The sequence below is a fragment of the Hyla sarda genome, chromosome 1, assembly GCF_029499605.1.
Source record: "Hyla sarda isolate aHylSar1 chromosome 1, aHylSar1.hap1, whole genome shotgun sequence".
Classification (NCBI taxonomy): domain Eukaryota; kingdom Metazoa; phylum Chordata; class Amphibia; order Anura; family Hylidae; genus Hyla; species Hyla sarda.
In genome coordinates, this window is record NC_079189.1 from 534,140,629 (window position 1) to 534,165,434 (window position 24,806).

A 24,806-nucleotide genomic window follows, 5' to 3' on the forward strand; every position below is an offset into this window, starting at 1 on the left:
CCCTTTTTCTTCATTGCAAAAAGAAAAGCAGAGGCGCTCCATGTGGAGTATCGCTAGTATCCAATGAAGGGGGGAGGGGTTAGACAACCGCTTACCAATACAGGTTGTTTTTCCCGCTTACAAAACAATGGAGAGCGTTTGTATGGGAAGCACATTTCTGTCTGCAGCCTTCCTAATGTGAACATATACCAAAGAGTCGACCAGGACTTCAGAAGGGTTCAGGAACTGTTTGGCACTGACCATTGTCAGCATTGTGGTCATTAAAGCGTTCATTCGGATGATCCTGTGTCCCACTATTATTTTTCTGGTCAGCATCGAACAGTTCCTGAACCCTTCTGAAATCCTAGTCCACTCTTTGGTATACTTTTCTTCATTGTGTCAGTCAAGCCGACATTTTTGTGTCTACAGGAGGATCACGAGAGATAGCTGTTGGTAAAAGAGCAGAAGACTGGCAACTACCTTATGTGTATGGTGACCTTTACATATTTTTCACCATTCACTTTCTGGATAACATAGAAAATATGTTCATTATAACTACAAAGAAGGAAAAAAGGACAACTATAGAACTTCATCACTTCAAAGAAAAAAAAAATGGCAGCACGCCTGTTATTGGCACACTGATACTTAGCAACATGATTAATTCCTCTTGTCAGAGCTAAGGTATATCATTGTATAATCTTCTAGATGAATGGTCGCTCCATCAAATTAGATTCTTTAGCTGAATACATTAACATTCAGAGAGTTACTATAGTTTCTACGAAGATCAGCTAAGTTTAAAGAGACTGAAGAGAGATTTGAATGGATAGGAGAGTAGGATCCCAGGCTTGTGTTTTTCAAGTCTTGGAAGGGCTTGACGTCTTCCCAACAAGCATTAGCTACACATTCCAGGCTTCTTGATTGATGTTCTCCTGACAAAAGTCGATAGCAAGTTTCCCCTTTCATTCAGTGACTAGAGAACAAGTAAATTCAGCGAATATAATTCTATATAACTATAATCTTCAGTAAGTAAATCTCCCTGCAACATTGACCTCATCATATCTAATAGGGGTGTGAATTGCCAAGAATTTGGCGATACGATTCGAATCGCGATACCAGTGTGGCGATTCGATATATCGCGATACCATCTAGGTGACGATACATCGCGATATTTCCCGATTCGGTCTCAAAAACGTCTTTTACACTTTTATTAAAACTCTATTGAACTCCATTGATCTGATCCACTGATAGAGCCTAGTCAAGCCAGGCTCTATCAATGACAGAGCCACGGGACAGCAGGAAGCAGAGGCGCTACCTCCACAGTGGATCGCCTGCCCGCGATCACGTTGCGGGGGGGGGGGGGGTGTTGGGGGGCGATCCGGGCATCAGGAGATACAAATTCCAGATCCCTAAAAAGATCGATTCAAAAATATTTTGAATCGATTCACTAACGCCAAATGAAATAATCCACAATATCTAAGGTGTGTCCAGTCTGGACAGCTTGTCCACCAACCAATGGCATTCCATTCTCTGCTCACTCCTATGTGTATATTTGGTAGATGAGATTAAAGAAAGTGACAGACTTATTACACTGCTCAACAAAATAAAGGGAACACCAAGATAACACATCCTAGATCTGAATGAATTAACTAATCGTATAAAATACTTTCGTCGCTACATAGTTGAATGTGCTGACAACAAAATCACACAAAAATTTATATGGACTAATTCATAAATCGAAATGTAGAAAAATCATAACTCAAAAATATCCCATCCCAACACATTTCTTTTCATAAGTTATCCGCGTTTCCACATGCGTTTTTGTAGTGAATTAATGAAATTATGGTAAAATTCATAATTTTATTTATTTTACTTTTTTTATTACTGCCATTTCACCCTTTTAGCAGCAAAAACACACATCATAATTAGTTGTAGTACTGCAATGTGTGAACCCAGCCTAAACCATTTGCTCAGAGCCTCTTACTGGGCCCTCATGGCCGGTGAAGTGGCCCTTGCAGTTAGGATCAAGTTAGTTAGCTGTTCTTTGATCGACCGTCATGTATCGGTTATCAGCACCGAAGTCTTATCTGAAGCAGTCAAGCCTTAAAATATCGTTGTTTAGTGGTAAATTCACACCATATGAAGCCCAGTTACAAATGATAAGGCATAATTAATGTAACTATGATTCATTGCACCCTAAGCACTGCACAATATATTATTCTACTTCCCTCGTACAAAGTTGTTCATGTTGAATATCGACAAATCCCAAGACAATCTTAAAACCACCAAATGTTTCAGTTCTTTCTCATTCTTGAGTTGTGTTTTGCAAATTACAAAAATCTATGTTGTAAAAAAGATGGGTATGATTTCAGACCCCTGGGAGGGTGACCATAGTCAACATTTGAAATAGTGCAGCTCCTCTTGTCCGTCATCTCATGGGCGTCTTATTTTCCATCACCTATGAACTCTGACTGACTTGTACACTTCATTACAGTTAAGGGCTTTCTACTTGAACTATGGGCCTCTTGTTTTTACAAGCAGTTTTTAGTGTTTTGGCTTCATGTTTATAGGTTAAGCAGTACGAAGTAGTCCTTGGGCTGTAATTTACTGTGAAATTAAGATTTTTATGTCCGTCTGAAGCCTCTTCTTTTCTGACACGTCTCCTCCTCAAATATGAGTCTAGAAATCTCTCGACAAACTGATAAGATCAATGTTGGGGAAATGTGTTCTAAAGGGTTGTTCCATAATATAAATTTTGCAAAAAAAAAAGCACTTTTTTTTTTTTTTTATTATAAAGCTTTGGCATTCGCCCATATAGACTTAGGAAATGTATTTATGAATAGAATACAGCCCTATACTGGGGAATCACTAACAATAGTTAGTGCTATATTTTGCTGCATCATTTTCTGCAGCTGATTTTGCTGACCCTACCCTAAAGGGGTTATCCAGCAGGAGGGACCTTTTGGACATTGCATAGTATAAAATAAATAAAAACAAACTTTTACTCACCTTCAGCATTCCCTTGGTGCCTCCAGTGTCCCACTCAGGTTCCCAGATCCTCTTCTTCTCAGAAATCAGAATGTCTGGGCCCGGAGTGACGTTGGGTAAGAGTGTCATACTGCCCCGCAGCTAATCACTGGCTGAGGTGGGACACTCTCAGCCCTGACCTCACTCTGGGCCCAGGCGTCACTATTTCTGACCTAAAGAGAATAGCGGCAGGACACCAAAGGCATAGGAAGTGTTACACACACACACACACACACACACACACACACACACACACACACTGCAATGGCCAAAGGTCCCTTCCACTTCATAACCCCTTTAAGATATTAAACATAATATAAACTGTAAACTCCGGCAACATCACTGAAGTATTGCTGTCTTGGGATGTATTTTCCAAATGTTACACATGTATCATGGAAGTTTGCTGTGGAATAATGTAAAGAGGGATTAAGGAGATGAGTTCAGTGTATATGTGACAGTGTCCGGTATCTCAGTGGTTAGACACGGGACATCGATTTGTCACCAAGCCCCCCCCCCCCCTTTTTTTTTTTTTTTGTAATTGTGGGATGCCCTTTAGTGCTATTTTGGGGGGGGGTTGTGGTTTTGTTACTTTTTTTTTTTTTTTTTTTTTTTTTTGTTCTTTTGTTTTGTCACTCTAGGAGAGTTAAAGAAGTGATCACATGCTGGAAGTGATAGTTTTGCAACAGCTGTAGGCACTCTGGTTGGGAAACACTGGTATAGCATATGGTGCAACATCCCAGGAGTTGGAGGATTGGTTGGATAAATACCAGCCGTTTTATAATAAAAATACTGGCAGAGTGGTCAAAATACCAGCTGTACCAGTAAAATCCCATCCAGGTGGCAACCCTAACTGTAGCCCACTTCATTGATCACACAATGTGAATATACTCTATATGGTATTTGATGAGGCAAATGTAAATGTGATAGAGGGTGTGATACAGGGCAGATGGAATTACCCAAGGGCCAGATGGGATTAACCCATCGTGATGTATTCGTGATGCCAGGGCTTGGTTTATACTCAATACCACCCAAAGGTATACCGCTGGATCCTGGGCTAGGCACGGGGGCAATAATGACTCCGACACCAAGTTACGGACAACAATAGCTTTACTGAGTGACAGATTGAACAGTCTATACAGTTCAGCCAGGCCCATGGATGTGACCAGTGACTTCAGAGACCTTAAGGGTTTGCTGGGACTTGAAGTAGGTTGGGACAATTTTAGTGCAGGCCACTCTGACTTGACAATAGATGACTGTGACTGACTTGACTTGAGACTGACTAAGCTGTGACTGTAGCTTACTTGTAGCTTGTGGCTGCAGGACTGAATTGAGGCCTCCTATGGACTCCAGACACACTCTCTTAGGCTTGACTTGACCTCAGCAAAAACGTATCTCCAAAGAGAGAGAAGAGACTCCTCCCAGGGCTTTTATAGGGTGGGGTTTCATAGGTCACCCTTAGGTCACTGATACCTCCTGGGTTACATTCACATGTCAACTCACATGACAACTGCTGATCACATGTTAACATTTCTTAAAGGGGTAGTCCAGTGCTGAAAAAACGTATCCCCTATCCTAAGGATAGGGGATAAGTTTCAGATTGCAGGGGTCGGACCACTTGGGCCCCCCCGCGATCTCCTGTATGGGATCCCGGCTTGCTGGTCAGATAGCAGGTGTCGACCACCGCACGAAGCAGCGGCTGACACGCCCCCTCAATACATCGCTATGGCAGAGCCGGAGATTGCCAAAGGCAGCGCTCCGGCTTTGTCATAGAGTTGTATTGAGGGGGCGTGTCAGCCACCACTTCGTGCAGTGGTCAACACGCCCCCTACCCGCGGGCTGCCGGGGTCCTGTACAGGATTTCGCGGGGGGCCCCAGCGGTCGGACCCCCCGCGATCTGAAACATATTCCCTATCCTTAGGATAGGGGATACGTTTTTCAGCACTGGATATCTCCTTTAAAAGCAACAACACTTCTATACACACTTTACAGTAGAACATATGGCAGAAAATATATAGAGACAGGTCTAGAGGGGACCCAGGGGACAATGAAGGGAGGCTGCCTGACAGGGCAGCAAGGGTACGGGGTAACAACTCCAATACTGCGCCACCACATAAACTACACCCATTTCTCAGGTTCATGATGGAAATCTGGAATGTTTTGTGTGAAAATGCATGAGCGTACAGCACACAGAGAATCACCTTTTTACTATTTTATGAATGAGGTCTGAAGATTGAATTTCACTGTTGTGCGACATGTTCACAGTTAACTACACTTGTCTTAGAAATGTCTTTTTGGTGTGAGATGTCCTTTTAAACTGTATGTAGATGCGGAGTGTGTTCCTTCAGTATGAACATACAGGACTTAGTAGAGGTGTCAGCAGAGCAGGTGTTTCATTTCTGCCAGGATGTAGCGGGTTTTGCAGTGACGGCACTTTTCACTGATCACTAATCTACTTAACTATATGAGAGCTAGAGGAGGACACACACTACAGTGTCAGCAACTTAAAGGGGTACTCTGGCCCTAAGACATCCTATCCCCTATCCAAAGGATAGGGGATAAGATGTCTGATCGCGGGGTAACCGGCCCTTAATAAAAACTCAATAGGTAGACCAGTATGTAACCCCATTAGATGAATAGGGCCCCTGATAAGTAAGTCCACCCATTAAAGGAATACTGCAGTGCAAAATAACGTATCCCCAATCCAAAAAATAGGGGATAAATTATAGATCGTGAGGGGGTCCAACCACTGGGAAACAAACTCCCCCCATGTATCCTATAGACATACATGGATGGGGGCATTTCTGCCGCTGCATCATGCTGGGGACACTCCCTTCATGCCGACTGCTGGGGCCCAGTACATGAGATTGCAGGGGTCCCCAGTGGTCAGACTCCCCGCGATCTATCCCTTATCCCCTTTGCACTACAGTATTCCTATAAGTAGGTAGTCCCCCTTTCAGATAGGTATGTCCCTCACTTAGGTAGGGCCACCTGTGCCATTATATTCTCCTCCCCCCCCCATGCTTCCTGTGCCATTATATTTAAGCCCCCCTCCCCCCCCCCTGTACCACATTATTCACTTATATACCAAAGCTCCCCCCCCTCTCCTCTCTGATCCCACTACTACCTGTCCTCCCCCACATTGTGCCCTCCGATACACTCAGGGCTCGTGGTTATGTTGCTGGACCGCATCCTCGGTCAGGGTGGAGGTGCGCACGATGAGTGACTTCATCGCACGCGCCTACGCCAGGATGCCGATGTCCTGAGTGGCTCGCTATATGCTGCAGAATACAGCAGCAGTCTATAGAAGTTTAGTGATGGGGCAAGAATGATTGCCCCGTTATATGTGAATTCCTCAGGCATTTTGCCCGAAGCAGGGCTAAGTGCCTGAAGAATTCACCTGCCCGGGCTATTTCATTTCCACATCCCCGCTGTGTATGCTATATGTATAGGCACTAGCACACAAATATTAGACACACTATTAGATAGATTTTGTTTTCTGTCAGTCATGATATATATTACCCAAAGACTATTTTGTAAAAAAAAAAAAATAAATAAATAAATTTCACGTCAGAATTTTTTTTTTAGTATGTACCTGACTGTCAGCAGTGCCATAAAATATAGAGGGGACTTGCCTATTCAAGGGTTCTCCCATTTCATTGTTTTAGTTAATGCACTCTCTCCATCAATCATTATGGGGGTGTGGACATTTTTTTTTAAAACTACTTGTCCAAGGAACTAAAATGTAGCACAATCTACTTGTCCCTCATGACAATCCACTGGTCCTGGTACATAAAATAATTTCAACCAAATTAGTATGTAAATAAGGTCTTTTGATAATAGAAACTCAATAGGCAGACCAGTATGTCACCCCATTAGGTGGATAGGGCCCCTGATAAGTAAGTCCGCCCCATTAAGTAGATAGTCCCCTTTAGGAAGGTATGTCCCTTTATCATTTATCAGGTCAGTACTTCTAGGTAGGCAGGTAGGGCTCCCCTAGTAAGTAAATAATGCCCCATATAGATATGCCCCCCCCCCAGTTGGTAGGAAGGGTGGACTCCCCCAGTAGGCAGACAGCCCCAGATAGATATGTCCCCCATTAGGTAGAGCTCCCCATATGAAGACAGGCTCCCATATAGATATGACCCCCATCAGGTAGAGCTCCCCAGTAGGTAGTCAGACTGCCAGATATGACCCCCATTAGGTAGGGCTCCCCAGTAGGTACATAGGCACCCAGATAGATATGACCCCCATCAGGTAGGGTTCCCCAGTAGGTAGACAGGCCCTTCATAGATATGACCCTCATCAGGTTGGGTTCCCCAGTAGATAGACAGGCCCCAGACAGATATGAGCCTAATCACTGATGGGGGTCATATCTATTTGGGGGCCTGTCTACCTACTAGGGAGACTTACCTGATGATCAGGTTGGGCTTCCCAGTAGATAGACAGGCCCCCAGATGGATATGACCCCCAGCAGGTAGGGTTCTCATTTAAACAATTATACCCCTTAAGTAGATAGGTTAGCCCCTGGTGGTAGGCATAAAGTCCTCCTGTGTGTAGTAAGTAACTGCTACTTACATCTGCCTGCTGGGATTTCCTGGTGGAGATGAGCGCTGTAAGTGACGTCATTGCACGCGGCGCACAGGACGTCGGCGCCCTGGTGCGGCACTTGCTAGGATGTCACTGATCGCGTGCACCTCCGCCAGGAAGTCCCTGCAGGCAGATGTAAGTAGCAGTTACTTACTAGCAGTTTAGTGAATGGGCAAGACTGGTTGCCCCCTCATATGGGAATTTCTTCCAGCATTTAGCGCTGCTTGCCCGAAGCAGGGCTAAATGTCTGAAGAAAACCAACCAATCAGATCGACTTTCATTTTTAAAAAGGCCTCTGAAAAATGAAAGAAGCGATCTGATTAGTTGCTATGGGTAACTAAGCAACTTTTCCCCTGGACAGGCTTTGATAAATCTCCCCCCTTGGCTTTATTATTATTAATAAAATAACATGAAGTAACATAAAGTAACACTGGTTTACACTCCAGGACTGTTCTATATGCACCTGATATACCACCGACTGGCGCTCAGACGAGTATACAGTTTCCTTCAGTCATTCTTGGATCTTAATTCAGACTACTACTCTTGGATTTATTAGATTTTAGTACATTTATGATATTTGTAGCAATTTTCTGCCCACTGTAAAAGAAACAATATGGAAATTTAAATTTCTAGTTTTACATTCATTTGATAATGAATTTATATATTAAGTACATTGTGCAATTAAATCTTACATGGTGCTAATGTTTCCATGACAACATTTAGAAACGTAATTCTTTAATGTTCATCATTTATATTATTTTCTTGTAGCTAAGTGACTTGTTATTGTGCCAACATTTTGTGAGTCAACTATTACACATTTTACCAATTAGATGCATTGGCAAACAGGATCTGCCCACATTGTTCTCTGAATGCATCTAACAAGCTATGTTTTTAAAGGGAACCAGTCAGCAACATTTCACCCTCTGAACAGAATATGATTTAGTAGTGTATTAAAAAAAATCCTTTTACTTCTAATCCTTTCTTGTATCATGTGATCTTTAGCTAAAGTTTTTTCTAGAAAATACATGTAAATTAGGGGAGTTCAGGGGCCATTCTTATGTGGAGAAGAGTATGGCGTATTTATGAGCCACGGAGTAAATCGCTCTTTCCTTTACGTGATGGACAACCCAGCATCTATTCTTTGTCCAGATAGAATCCCGCACCATTGAATGCATTATCCAGCACAAGTGATGCGTTCAGTGCCTACTGCACATGCCTAGTAGCCCTGTAAGGATAGTGAGCAGTTGAGAGCTGGTTCTGTGCTGAATACTGCAGTCCATAGCTATGTACAGGGTATCAGATAAGATAAGAGGACCTTTTAGACAAACACAGATGTCAGTTAAGAGCGTAGAGGGGTGATTATTGAGTAGGGGGCCTGGGCCTGGTAACATACTGCATCACATTTTACCTACAAGGCAAAAAAGACTAGATAACACTGGCACTTGCAGCCGCTTTTAAAAACTGAAAAGAGGACATAACACTACTAAGAGGAGTGACTTTTAAAGAGTGACCGTTTACCTTTAACGTATGTTTTCAATGTAAATCTCCTTCATCCGAGTAACCTTCGATGGACACTTTAAAGCTATTAAAAGTATGATGTGTTTGTAGAAGCGCGTCCTGCACTTAACAATTAAGTTTTAATCCAAGTGTTGGCAGTGATGAGAATTTTAATTCTTATTAATTTGTATTTTGGCTGCAGTTCTGTACTAAAAAAAAAAAAAACTGAGACCGAAAACATAAATTAAATTGGAATCTTGAATAGGCTTCTATTTAATTTTTTATTTTAAATATGTTTTTGTAGTGGCTTGAAAGTTAGAAAAGATTGGCACTGCTTTCCAGAACTCCCATAGACTTCACAGGAAAGGTGTGTGTGTGTGTGTGTGTGTGTGTGTGTACCTCTGCACAGAGAACATTTTCCTAGAATTGATGTACAGAAGTCGCAGGATCACCATTCTTCACCCATAGAGAGGGTCCCAGGCTAAGACTTGACACATTTGTTATGAATCTAGGGGACAGCAAAAAAAAAAAAAAAAAAAAAAAAAGTTAGGAGCTAGGATGCTGCACGTAACAGGATGTTATGTGGTGACATATGATCAGTCATTACGGTTTCCCTCATTTCCCCCCCTCACATGTGTCAGTCATTACTGTCCCCTCCCTTCCTCTTGTGTGCCAGTCATTTCTCTCCCCTCATCTCCCCCATGTGTCAGTAGTTTTAATTCCCTGAATCTCTCCCTGTGTGTCACTTATTACTGTCCCCTAATCTTCCCCCCCTGTATGCCACAGTAATTAGTGTCCTCTAATGTTTAAAACAAAAAAAAAAACTGTTTAACTTTCCTCCCCAACTGTACCCGTGCTGTCTGAACTTTAGAGTGGTCTTGGTTAAATAGCAACTGGTCTTACAGGCGAGACCGCTCCAATGCCAAGCACCGGGGATACAGATAGGAGAGGCGAGCTGATGTTGTAGCAGCAAAAAGATCCAAATATAGCAGAGCTGTCTTGGTGTTAGTGGAGCTGAATCAGCCAGGTGGTGTTCAGCTAGCTCAGTATGCAGAGGTGTGGTAGACTGTTGGGGTCATGCACTGAGTAATCAAGAAGGTACAAGCAAGATCAGGCAGAGGAAGAGTCAAGTAAACGGCTTGGATCAAGAACACAGACCAGAACAGCAGTAGATACACTTGCTAGTAGACAAACTACACTATTGTTCAGGTACCACAGAGAGGGTGGAGTGCTCTCATTTAGATGGTGCCTGGCAGGGAATGGAGGAGGACAGGAATGTGAGACACAAGTGGACACTTAAAGAAACAGCCAATGCACGCGTGTGGCCCCCTACGGAGACTAGGATGTCCATTCGGAGAATAGGATGTCCATAGTCAGCAGTGGGAAGGAGGAGCTGAGCATTACATATATGACACCAACAGAGGCCAAAATAACACACATTTTGGGTAATGGTGGTCTATGTATCCATTTAAGTCATATGATGTGACCTATGCTGCTGCTAACATTCAACACACTATATACTTAACATATGCCTGACCAATTGTTAAATGACAGTAGAATGTTTTCAGCCATTCCTAGAATTTGGTGTAGACACTAGTGTATTTCATTACCAGCCCCGGATACTGGGGTATGAAGCCTTATCTAAAGGATAGGTACCATTTAGTTGACCCATTTTGAAATGCCTTTTGTAAAATGTGTTTGTCAAATAGATAATAAAAGAAGATGCTATCTCTTTAAAATTATTAATGTAAAGACCTATCTTGGATTCTGAACCCTAAATGTAATTACAGTGAAAGAAAAGTTACTGACTCATCCGATATTGCGATGGATTTATTTCTGATCCTGCTCTCTTTGCTGGTTCTTATCTGAGATCGCCTTTGGCAGTGTTTAGAAATGAGGAGAGGGAGACTGTTATCTAGAGAGAAAATGGAAAATTTCAGAGGTAATGTTGGTTCTATTGACTAAACGTTATCTCCTCTCAATGGGAAGCTGCAGTATTCACACGTACTTTAGGATTTGAAGCTGCAGATTTTATGTTGCAGATTACAATGTAAACTAATTAATTGAACACAGCTTCAAATATGCAGCTGCAAATCCCACGCTTAAAATATGCGCAATATACTGTACATGTGAGTAGACCATAAAGGGGTATTCTGGTGTCCCTTTGTATAATCTATATAATATTCGATTTATACTTTCAGTATCAGTTCCTTATGATTATCAAGATATCAGTTCATTGTTTTCCTTCCAGAGCATAGAAATCACATTTACTCCCTTGGAATAAAAATCTGCCATGGGCATACGATGGGCAAACTGGTTGACTGTAGTATAAGTACACTATATTGACAAACGTATTGGGGTACCTACACATTCCACCTACAGGATCTTTTTAGGACATCCCATTCTAACTGTAGGCCTTAAAGCCTACAGATTTAGAATCTAAAATCTCCCTTAAAAATAACTTATCGCCTATCCACAGGATAGAGGATAAGTAGCTGATTGCGGGGGATCTGACCAATGGGGCCCCCTGCGATCACCGGGACGGGACTGGCATTCAGTGTGGAGAGCGTGCTACAGCTGGCAACTGCTCTATTCATTCCTATGGGAGCGCTGAAAAGACCAGAGTACATCTCTTGTTATCATCGGCGCTCCCATAGGAATGAATGGTGAGCATGCCTTCTACTGGTAGACGAAGTACTACTATAATGTAGACGGTCCCCCTTGCAGTTAAAACCACTTCTATCTTCTTAAAAGACTCTCTAAGATTTTGGAGGTATCTATTTGTTAAGTCAGACACTGATGGGAGGTGAGAGTCTCGCAATCTCCATTCTAGTTCATCCTAAAGTTAAAATTACCACATGGACTTTCTCCATTGCATCCAATATGGTAGTGGTAGCTTTCTGCTGCAGCAGGCTACCTCCCAGTCAGAAACAAAGCTGCCTTTAGCTATGACTTTCCTGAACTCATTGCAGTAGAGAGGAGAAAACATTAGAATGAATTCCTTTTGTATCCACTTGTTTGTTTTTCGTTCTCATTTGACACTACTTACTGTAGAATTAAGGGATAAGTGGAGGAGAAGATCAGAAGAGTTCCCAGTATTCATATTTTTCTCCTGCGTTCTCTTTGAAGTAATCCCATAGTAATTTAGGTAATTTCTGAGCTGAATGCATAATTTCATTCCATTTCAGTATTTCACGCCTGTGCAGTGTTTACCTTAGAATGTCCACTGTGAATAGGAGGAAAGCCCCACTCCAGAGATGACTTCATTCTCCAATATCACATTTATAGAAATCTGTAACAACATCCATATTTAGAGCCTGACATTTAAATTCTGTTGCCAAGGGATCCTGTTGCAGTAATATGTCTCTAGCAGCTATGGTTTGCATCATACACTGTATAACACTTTAATGGATATTGCAGCTTATGTAGCACTAGAAATGTTTTCATCATAGAATAGTTTGTTTTCTTATAGGTATAAAATAGTCATGAAAAACAGGAAGCCTCCTCCCACCAAACTAAAATCTGCATATTGGGGAAAATATACAGACATCAATATTACTGAGGTTAAGGGGTATTCCAGGCAAAACATTATATATATATATATATATATATATATATATATATATATATATATATATATATATATATGTGTATGTATATATATATATGTGTATGTATATATATATATGTGTATGTATATATATATATATGTGTATGTATATATATATATATATGTGTATGTATATATATATATATGTGTATGTATATATGTATGTATATGTATGTATATATGTATGTATATATATGTATGTATATATATATTTATATATATATGTATTTATATATATATTTATATATATATATATATTTATATATTTATATATATATAAAAAAACAAAGGATAAGGAGCAGCACTCTGTAGAATGTAAGTCGAAGGTGGGTGCACACGGTCGGAATCCCAGGTCACGGGAGACACTTCACAATGTAGAAAGGAGAAGACTGTAGCACTCCAGTAAGATGAAAAGTGAATGTGGCTTTATTCCAATTCAAACATCAAGGCTTGACAAAGGCTGCCTGCGTGCAGCTGAAACGTTGCCTTGATGTTTGAATTGGAATAAAGCCACATTCACTTTTCATCTTACTGGAGTGCTACAGTATATATATATATATATATATATATATATATATATATATATATATATATATATTATAAATATATATATATATTATAAATATATTATAAATTATAAATATATATATATTATATTATAAATATATTATAAATTATAAATATATTATAAATTATAAATATATTATAAATTATATATATATATATATATATATTATATATATATGCTCCGGAAAGTTAAACAGACTTGTAAATTACTTCTATTAAAAATTCTTAATCCTTCCAATAGTTATTAGCTTCTGAAGTTTTTTGTCTAACTGCTCAATGATGATGTCACGTCCCGAGACGTGAGTCATCAGAGAGCAGAAAACAACAACTCAACTTCAGAAGCTAATATCTATTGGAAGGATTAAGATTTTTTTAATAGAAGTAATTTACAAATCTGTTTAACTTTCCGGAGTCAGTTTATATATATAAAAAAAAGTTTTTGCCTGGAATACCCCTTTAATCAACTGTGCAATTTTGTGGCAATAGGTGTTTATACATGATGTTGATGTTGATGATGTTGGGTGGTGGTGGTGGTGGTTGTTGTTGCTGTTGTTGTTGTTCTTCATATTGTTATGATGTGTTATAAGACCATATATGTGACCTGGCTTGCACAATAGTAAAACCATGTAATAAAGCCCTTTTATACAAGTGCTGATCTACTTGATCGTTGCTAGCATTGGGCAGCGGTGTAGCATAATGCAGCCCAAAGTGTAACATTTCCCTGCAGAGGCACCATGGGAGAAATTAACGCATTTCACTCGGCTCATTCACAACAGTGATTTGTCTGTGTCAGACTATGTTCACACGTCATTTATTGAGCTGTTTTTTTTATTTTTATTTTAGTCACTTGCTACAAAAGAAATCTGATTTTACTGTGTGTGAACATGGCCTAATATCCCCCTCTATTAACTTAGAAATCTCTATTCGGGTATATGAAAATGTGTTTATGATCTCCATAGTTTTGTTGGCAAAACCTGTCCCAGTATAGTTCTTTTTGTCATTCATTTGACATTGTGTATTAATTATTGCTGTAACTTGCATACACATATACTAATATATATACATATACGTATATCAAACAATGAAGATATCCGCACTCAACGTAGGGATAGTGACTCGATGCTTTTATCTGGAGATACCGATGGACCTCAGTGGAGAATGATGCATAGCGCTCAGAGGCTACTACCGGCAATTTCGCACACTTAGCGCTTCTTCCAGCCGGAGGCTGGAAGAAGCGCTAAGTGCGCAAAATTGCCGGTAATAGCCTCTGAATGCTATGCATCATTCTCCACTGAGGTTAGTGCGGATATGTTCATTGTTTGCTGTATACCCTACATCTGATAGTTCTGTCCTTTTATTTATCCTAGCACCACCGTCAACTCCATTCAGTAAATATATCTCCATTCTCATTACGCTGTCACCATATATTATTGGTTAACCCCCATGCACCTGCAGTAAGGGAGTAGTGCCATCTCTTTACTTCTATTCACTCTTGCGCATGCATGCATATATATATATATATATATCATGTTTGTTGCTTATTTTTAGTAGCAACTGGTGCAGGCGGTGCAATATTAACACTATTACTCTGATAAGCTCTTGAGTTTAAGAGAAATCCTATTTTACAAATCCCACTGGGACTTGGTTTACTGGTTATGGGGCGGATCCCGGCGGCTGCTCTTCGCCCTGCCAGAGTGATGAGTCTCTACAGGGATAGGGGGAGACTCAGATGGTGAGAGGGAAGCAGCTGACAGGACCGGCCCCCATGACTACTTAACAGGGTCCCGGTGGCATTTATTAATTGAGCTTATCTGAGTAATTATTAGTATCCCAGCATCATGCTGCCTGCACTAGCTTTATTCTGCTTGCTGTGTGAGCAGCCTAAAACTGGTGACGAGTTCCCTTTAAAAGTATGGCAGACATCGTCCATACAACATATTCATGTTCATACTGCGTTCGGAACATGCACCGTACTCCTGATATGAGGGGCTTATTTTGTCATTTCTGTAGTATTAGTATAAGGGGTTCTTTATATAATGTGTGAGCTCATTTATAAGGTTGGCTATAGAAGTAGAATACAGAAACTTCTCCTGGAATCCACTTGAAATATTAATTTTGAATAATTGAAAAATGATTGTTAATTTTCAGTTGTGTGTGTGTGGTAAGTGGCTGTTTGTATTCAGACACTGCGCTCCAGCATCTCTTCATATCCTTGTGTAATACAGCAGAATCTTGTATTCAGTGCGCAATATATGCATGTGCTGTGTGTAAATCAGAGGCTTGCGGTTTTGGCTTATAACCTTATCTAAGACTTGCAAGATACTGATTTACATATGGGTATGAGTGTTTACAGGTTGGATCACATACTTCTGCTATGTTCTTTTACAATAATAAAGTTAGCATCTTTCTGCCAGCATCCTTTACATTTATAACATGTCAATGCTACGGAAAGAATTGGCAAGTAAAGGAAAATCCAGCTTTTGACTGGCTTAAAGGAATATATCGGAGTCTGACCACGGAGACATCCACCAATCCGAAGAACGGAGGGGAATAGTTGCCCCAAATTCACTGTGTGGGGCTTCCAAACGTTATGGAGTGTAACGCTCAGCAATGTTTAAAAGCCTCGTAGGGAATAAATGGGAGCGCTGGTTGTGCACATGTGGTGCGCTCTGTTTATTTGGGGCAACTATTCTTCAGCATTTGTTGGATAGGTGTGGGTCTGATCAGTCAGACTCCACCTATCTGCTAGTCATCCAATATCCACTTTGTGGAAATTAAACACCTATTTTAGGTCCTTATACTAGCCCATAAACACTTGGGCTCCATCTTGCAAATGACAGTAGGGGGGAGCACTTCGTTGGTGAGCACAGCAGACTATAAGGGCACTCTATTCTTTTTGCACCTCTGTTGGCTGTAAACCGTAAACCACAGGCTCAGTGGCAACAGAAAATTGCCATTGACAAAACAATGCAGTGTTTGAATAAAAAAAAAAAATAATCAAAATATTTGGTTTGTCAATGTCTTCCTATAGAAATCCTAATAAAAGGATGGTAAAGGGGGGGGGGGGGGGGGGAGCTGCAGTTTATTTGTTGAGGGTTTATAGAACCATGCTGAACATCCTTTGTATTTTTATGTTTGTCTTAGTAAACCTTTAGTTTTGCATTAGTTCCACTCAAGTAAATCATATTTGCTCTGCTCGTGTATTGACTGTACAGTAGTTAGTGAGGACGCTTGATCTGCTGAGAACAGAGAGGATCAGTTCCTTTGGTGTTTTTCTTGTACCATGGCCAACACATTGTGTTAAGCACCATTGAGGCCATCTAGCTGGCTGAAAAAGTAAAAATACATCCATTATTTTTTAGCACGAAAACAAAAGGTTCAATCAAGAAACAATGCATCAAGTTAGTTTAAAGGGGTATTGTCCCACAAGAAGGTGTTTTATTTTATTTTTATTTTTTTGGAAGGCTTTTACATGAAGATTCTTTAGATCGTGTCCTCACTAATATTTTCGAGATTTGCTCAGCAACTGCAGAGATGTTTAGTATTTTATTGAGAATGTTAAAGTGGTGTTCTAGTGTTTACCTAGCATTGGTTCCCAGCTCACGTGTTCACCTCTACGGTCCTTTCATCTTCTCTCTTCCTACTGCTTTTGAGATGAGTTCTTGGTGCAGGACCTTACGCTCAGCCAATCACTGGGACACAACTGTGGCCAGTGATTGGTTGAGTGGGCAGAGCCTGTCTTTTTTTTTATTTTTTTTATTATTATGTTAGGAATATTATTAAGCAAAAACTAAATTTTTTTTTTGGAGCTGTTTAATCCTCCTAAAGGATCTTTATACTCTATCTTCTATTTTTCTATTTCCCACAATTGGCAGAAACCAGTTGGAAGCAGCCACGCCCCCTCCCATAGACTTGCATTGAGGGGGCATGGTGTGACATCATGAGGGGTGTGGCCATGACATGACAACCCACACAGCCCGCCCGCACCCAGCGTTGTGAGCAAAATGTTCCGAACGCTGGGCAGTGGAATACCCCTTTTAAAGTAGAACTATCACATAAGACAACTTATCCCCTATCTAAAGGATAGCCGATAAGTGTCTGATCACAAGGGGTCTGACTGCTGGGACAACCCACGATATCTTGCCACCCTGGTTCTCCTCAGAAGCGGGGCACATCAACTCTCACATAAAGCTGACAGCTGACAAGCCCCCTATGTATATCTCTATGGGAGAGCCGGAGATACAGCATTTGGGTTTCTCCAGCTCTCCCATGTGGGGGTTGAAACGCTCTGTTCCTGGGGAGAACTGGGGTGCTGTGCAGGAGATAGCGGATGGTCCCAGCGGTCAGATCCCCCACGTTCAGACACTTATCCCTTATCCTTTTTATAGGGGATATGTTGTCCTGCATGATAGTTTTCCTTTGAGGCTATCTATGTATAATGATACAGAACACCACCATTAATAATACCCATAGTCGCTAAATAACTACTCTATCAGTATTTATAGACCCTTGGCATTATGATGATAATCAGTGTAGCTCTAACTAGACATTTTTACACAGAAACAGTTTGTGTAAAAATATCTATTCATGATATAGGAATTAATGACTATTCATCTGAATGACAGCCATGTGATACTACATGTGTCAATGTCTGACCAGAGAAGGCATCCATCAGTAAAATCTGCTTTTTGTAGTGAGACTCTGAAGCCTGACCTACAAGGATGAGCTGACTAACTCATCGACTTCTTTCTGAAAAGGGTTGTTTTTAAGGCTCAGTTCACACTAACATAATATGGAGAAGCTGTATCATGGCTGCAAGTCTTGGCCTAACCACAGGTACAAGTCACCAGTCGGGCTTTTTCTTGTGTCCTAATTTTCTTTTGTTAAAAATGTGTACAAAATGTGCTTTAAAATGACAATGACTTTTATTGTAGTTTTAATGTCGTGTTGTATGTGACTACTTTTATGAATAGAGCAAATGAAGAAAGAGTCCAGTGTGGCAATTCAAGCAATGCTCAAGACTTTATTCAGCAATCAGCCAACACGACTAAGGCTACGCAATGTGGCCGAAACGCGTCACCTGTCTTCCATGTTGGCTGATTGCTGAATAAAGTCTTGAGCATTGCTTGAATTGCCACGCTGGACTCTTTCTTCATTTGCTCTATTATCAATGGACTAGGGTCCGGTCCTGTCCGTGTCATGGCGAGGGCACAAGGGTGAGCTGTGTCAACATCACTTTCCTACTTTTATGAGTCTTTCATAGCAGAATTCAGTTGAAGAATAGTATAACACCGCTTGGCCTTTGTGCTGTATTTTATGTCCTCTGTGCACATCTGGCTACACTTTCGCCTTCTGTTATTCCAGCCTTTAGGATTTGGCTGAGTTATATAGAGTTTTCACCAGCAAGACAAAACAGTAACCAGCGGAGGACAATACTTGAAAACACAAAAAAGGAAGTGCTTACTATAAAGCCAAACATGTGGCCGACTCCAGGTCCGAGCAGGAAAACTCCAGTGTTCCCTGGAGGTTTAGAAAGGATTATGTAATTGGCACAAGTAACTGTAAATATATAGACCATCTATTAAACAGATCTTACCGTTCTTCAATAATGGCCTGCCCTGTTATTATCTGTGGCTTAACTTTTTCTTTTCTTCCTGTTTTCAGCAATCGTGGATGATGAAAGGCTTTCTGCAGAGGAAATGGATGAGCGAAGGAGACAGAACATTGCCTATGAGTATTTATGTCACCTAGAGGAAGCCAAAAGGTAACCAGAAATCTCTATATTCTTATTGCCATTTCTCTAGGCACTCTGTAGGGATATGAATCTAGTGTTTGAAAATTATCCCTTTTAAACATGGAAGCGAGTTTGGTGATCCATTGGTGATTGGAGAAGGCCGACATTTTTGCGATTGACTGTTATAACTGGGGTAATCCATGGCTGCAGGGATGATAAAGATAGAGACTCAGTCCTAATTCTTACTGTGATCATGAGTTATAGAGGGGTTAAGTGCACAGCAAAGTGCTTCAATCCCCTGGCCAGCCGAGTGATGCGCTCAGGTTATGGTCGCTTCACTCGACTTTAACTCATAACCGCAGTGGGTCTCAGGAGTGAGCCCCAGTGTGATCTAAGCTTTGACTTGTCTGTCTGACTTGTCAGAAGTATTTACAAATGACTGTAACGTTCACATGGCCGTAGTTCTCCAATAAAGGGAGCTCTGTCACTCAGTATGTCAGAAGGATGAGCAGTAAACAAAAACTGCATGTCTGGTCTTTTTTCTCCGCTCAACTCTTCTAAAATACCGGACACCGGACGTGTGTTTAGTGATTGTGTGGTGTCAGGTGAGGGTGATGTGCAATTAACCTTTTGGTGATGCCAGGGCACGGTTAACCTAAACACAGTCTGAGGTTGAGCCAGCTTCTCCTGGGCCAGGCACGGGGCAATAATTACTCCGACGCAAGGTTATGGAAATACTGACTTTACTGAGGCAGGATAGATGGTAAAATCCGTTACTGCTCAGGGTAAACCTTGGAAGCTTATCGGCTTGCTCGGACTTGTTGATTGTGCTGTATATGACTGACTTGTTGTATGGCAACCCACGCTGACTTAAGTGACTGACTTGTATGACTGACTTGAATCCCCGGGACTTTAGTGATTTAGTGACGTTGACCTGGGTGCAGGGGATTTGCTTTAGAAGATGCGTGGTTGCAGGATTAGGCTTAAGGCTTCCTCAGAACACCTCACACACTCTCTTCAGACTTTTTCCAAACTGTACCTCAGCTAAGAACTGCACTACTCTGCAGAGCTGAACTCTAAACTCCTACTACACTATAAGGGGCAGATTTGGAGGATTGCCATTGGGCTGACAAGTCACATGGTTTACCACATGCACACTCTCCTAACAACAGAGTTTAACAGGCTTAAAGCAACAGGTACATAGAAAATGCCAGAACATAAACCATAGCATTAAATTGAGGTATATTGAGTCCTTAGTAGTGTGGGCCCAAGACAGACACTGAAGGCAACATCTGCCACACAGGATGGGCAGTATGCTATATTCTGTACTGGATCACCACAATTGTATATTGAATAGTCTCGTTCATTTCTGTATGCTTAATTAGAATGGTGTCCATATATTGTGGGGTTGTGCATGGGTGATAAGGCTTGCAGTTTTTTTTTTTTTTTTTTTGAAGCCTAGAAGTATTTTGGTGTTAAATGGGCACTGTCAGATTAAAATTTTAAAATGTTGTACTTCTTGGCAAAACATTAACCTTTCTAATATACTTCATAAGAAAATTTTACAAAGTCCAGTAAGTGAGGGTGGGCTAGCACTCCTCTGTGCTCCCCCTGTCTGATAGTACTCCTCTGTGCTCTCTCCTGTCTGATAGGACTCCTCTGTGCTCTATCCTGTCTGATGGTACTCCTCTTTGCTCTCTCCTGTCTGATAGTACTCCTCTGTGCTCTCTCCAGTCTGATAGCACTCCTCTGTGCTCTCTCTTGTCTGATAGTACTCTTCATTGCTCTCTCCTGTCTAATAGCACTCCTCTGTTCTCTATCTTGTCTGATAGTACTCCTCTGTGCTTTCTCCTGTCTGATAGTACTCCTCTGTGCTCTCTGTTGTCTGATAGTACTCCTCTGTGCTCTCTCCTCTCTGATAGCACTCATCTGTGCTCTCTCTCTCCTCTCTGATAGCACTCCTCTGGGCTCTCTCCTCTCTGATGGCACTCCTCTGTGCTCTCTCCTGTTTCAAAGTACTCCTCTGTGCTCTCTCCTGAGCACCCAGAGGAGTACTATCAGACAGGAGAGAGCACAGAGGAGTGCTATCAGACAGGAGAGAGCACAGATGTATACTAACAGACAAGATAGAGCACAGAGGAGTACTATCAGACAAGAGAGAGCACAGAGGAGTACTATCAGACAGAGAGCACAGAGGAGTGCTATCAGACAAGAGAGAGCCCAGAGGAGGAGTGCTATCTGATAGCACTCCTCTGGGCTCACTCCTGTCTGATAGCACTCCTCTGTGCTCTCTCCTGTCTGATAGTACTCCTCTGTGCTCTCTCCTGTCTGATAGTACTCCTCTGTGCTCTCTCCTGTCTGATAGTACTCCTCTGTGCTCTCTCCTGTCTGATAGTACTCCTCTGTGCTCTGTCCTGTCTGATAGGACTCCTCTGTGCTTTCTCTTGTCTGTTAGTATTCCTCTGTGCTCTCTCCTGTCTGATAGCACTCCTCTGTGCTCTCTCCTGTCTGATAGCATTCCTCTGTGCTCTCTCCTGATAGTACTCCTCTGTGCTCTCTCCTGTCTGATAGTACTCCTCTGTGCTCTCTCCTGTCTGATAGGACTCCTCTGTGCTCTCTCCTGTCTGATAGGACTCCTCTGTGCTCTCTTGTCTGTTACTACTACTCTGTGTTCTCTCCTGTCTAATTGGACTCCTCTGTGTTCTCTCCTGTCTAATTGGACTCCTCTGTGTTCTCTCCTGTCTGATAGCACTCCTCTGTGCTCTCTCGTCTGTTAGTACTCCTCTGTGCTCTCCCCTGTCCTATCTTACAGTGCTAGCCCACCCTCACTTACTGGACTTTGTATATGCCTGTGCTTCAGCTAGCACAAAGCCATGATTTTATAAGTTATGATTTCTATAAAAATAAAATTTTTCTTATGAAGTATATTCTTATGAAATATTTGCCAACATGTACAACACATTACACGTTTTTGTATCTGACAGTCTGACAGTAGCCATTTTTACAGTTTTTAGATTTCCTCTTTGTTTGTGAAATGTGCAATAAAATGTATATGTTTTTTGCATTAGACATATTTCTGGATGTGCGGTGACTTTCCTTGTGCTTTTTTCTTTTTCTTGGATAAATTGTTTGATATTAAAATGCTCGCAGAACCCCTTTTTGATTAATTTTGAAGCAGTGCTCAAACTTTCTCTTTGTTTAGTGACCGTTCTCTCCCCACTCCCTTATACACATAAATGTTGAGTACAAGCTGCCTATCCTTCCCCCAAGAGCAATAGGGTCATATGTAGAAAAAGCCACAAGCTTGACCATTTTCTCCTCTACCTCATTTGTCTGCGAGTCTGGAGGCCGCAATACACCTTAGACATCGACGGTTCACCATTTTGGGCCATACGTGTGATATTGAGCAGCATGTGATCTTCAGCATTTCACCAAGTAGCTATGGAATAATTCCCATTTATTTTACCTCCTGAGGTAACGATTACTGTGAAATCCACTTAATACTAGCTATGCTGCTGTGGAAGGATACATTTATGTATATGTAAAACATAATGCTAAACGATAAATCCCTTGGACATACAGTGGACCTGCAGGTATAATGTACAGTGGTAAAGTAACGACAATAATTTGGCCTGCAGTCAAGTGTTTAGTCCATTATTTTTTTATAGTATAACATAGACCTTTTCAATGGATAACCATGTAGTAAAAAGAATGGGAATCACTTTACTATATTAAACCATACACAACATATACTCAATATCAAGCTGTTCCACAAAGTAACAGAAGTCAAAGCTGTAGGGATGCAAAGGAAACACTGGTGCCAGAATACAATTGACTGCGAGGATCAAAGGGTTAACCCTCTACTCACGGGAACCTCAATTCCTACCCATGATAATGGGAGCACAGCTAGATAAGGTAGCCATGCACCCACTCCAGGGCAGCACAGCATACCCATGCAAGACATTTGTAACGTGACCTAATGTCCGCCATTAAAGGCTAATTGACAGTCCTTAAGGGGTTAAGCCTGTTAAAAAGACATCCTGGACGATGGTGACCTCCTTCTTCTTGTAGTCCTCTGCTTAGGCGGGATTGTTTTGAGAAGTCTTTAATTGTTCAGGTTAATTGAAAGGAAAAAATGTGATAGATCAGCTTTCTAGCACTTGGCTTTTGCAGTGAGAGTTAAAATAATACACATCCCTTACTGACCTCTGAACCTTGGAATTGATCTGCGCCAGTGGCTGATGTCTTTAAGGAAGGAAATAAATTGCTGAGCCTTCATTCTGCTGTGATTTACTTCAGTTGTGTCAAGTGAATTTATATCATACATTTATATTTAAAGTGTACCTGTCCTTAACAAAAACAAATACAATTTAATGTAGAAAATAACATATGTAGATTTGTAATATACATTGCTTAAAAAAAGTGTATATTTTTATCCCTACAACTATTGTGTGTCTCTGTGAGGAGACTAAATAAAGGAAGTGTGGGTGGACAAGCAGGGCTCTGTGCACGGAGGACAAGCAGGGCTCTGTGCACGGAGGACAAGCAGGGCTCTGTGCACGGAGGACAAGCAGGGCTCTGTGCACGGAGGACAAGCAGGGCTCTGTGCACGGAGGACAAGCAGGGCTCTGTGCACGGAGGACAAGCAGGGCTCTGTGCACGGAGGACAAGCAGGGCTCTGTGCACGGAGGACAAGCAGGGCTCTGTGCACGGAGGACAAAAAAAAAAAATCTGATCTGCATCGTTTATTTTCCACTCCGGTGCCTCTCTTTCGACAGATTCAACAAACTGAGCTCTAACCCTAATGTGAATGAGGCATTTGCTGGTATAGCATGTTAAAACCATTACCCATTGAAACCACCCATGATATTTTTGAATATATGATGAAAGAAGCAGATGCTGCAGCACTCGTCCCAATCTGTAACTGCATTATTTGCAGGTCTTTGGAAACAGGCGGCAATTGTTTAGTTAGAACTATATTTTTTTTATCTCAGCCCCTGTGATAACGCTGTTGTTATAGCGAAAAAAATTTCACCTGTTTCCAAAGACCTGTAAATAATTCTGTTACAGATTGGGACGAGTGCGGCAGCATCTGCTTCTTTTATCATGTATGAAGTGGATTTGCTGGACTTTCATAGGCTGAGTATGCATTGTTATTGGTGTGAGCAGCCAAACCTACAGTCTGAGGTGCTACCTGTCCCTAATGTGGTGATCTAGGCAGTGTCAGCGTGGATTTCTTCAGAGTGTGATATTTCTGAATGTTCTGAGACCTGTGCAGAGGTCATGGTGCAGGGAGAGAAGGGGAGTCATGACCATACTCTATTTTGGGTCTCCTTAGCCTATGCTATCTATATTTTGCAGGATTTGTTTTTGAATATTTACAAAAAAAAAACACATTTTAAAAATAAATACAAAATTACATGACTGTGTGTGTGTGTGTGTGTATATATACAGAGGGGCAAAAAAGTATTTAGTCAGCCACCAATTGTGCAAGTTCTCCCACATAAAAAGATGAGGCCTGTAATTTTCATCATAGGTATACCTCAACTATGAGAGAAATAATGAGAAAAAAAATCCATAAAATCACATTGTCTGATTTTTAAAGAATTTATTTGCAAATTATGGTGGAAAATAAGTATTTGGTCACCTACAAACAAGCAAGATTTCTGGCTCTCACAGACCTGTAACTTCTTTAAGAGTCTCCTCTGTCCTCCTCTCGTTACCTGTATTAATGGCATAATTGAACTTGTTATCAGTATAAAAGACACCTGTCCACAACCTCAAACAGTCACACGCCAAACTTCACTA

At 41.3% G+C, this 24,806-nt stretch overlaps 1 protein-coding gene across 3 annotated transcripts in view; it reads left to right on the forward strand.

Moving 5' to 3' along the window:
- Positions 1-24,806, forward strand: part of IQGAP2 (IQ motif containing GTPase activating protein 2) — a 293,295-nt gene that overhangs the window by 55,175 nt on the left and 213,314 nt on the right. For all 3 annotated transcript variants that reach the window (XM_056540352.1, XM_056540362.1, XM_056540373.1), the window contains exon 2: positions 18,929-19,028. In XM_056540352.1, the coding sequence (XP_056396327.1) occupies positions 18,929-19,028 (100 nt within the window). The remainder of the gene's footprint in view (positions 1-18,928; positions 19,029-24,806) is intronic.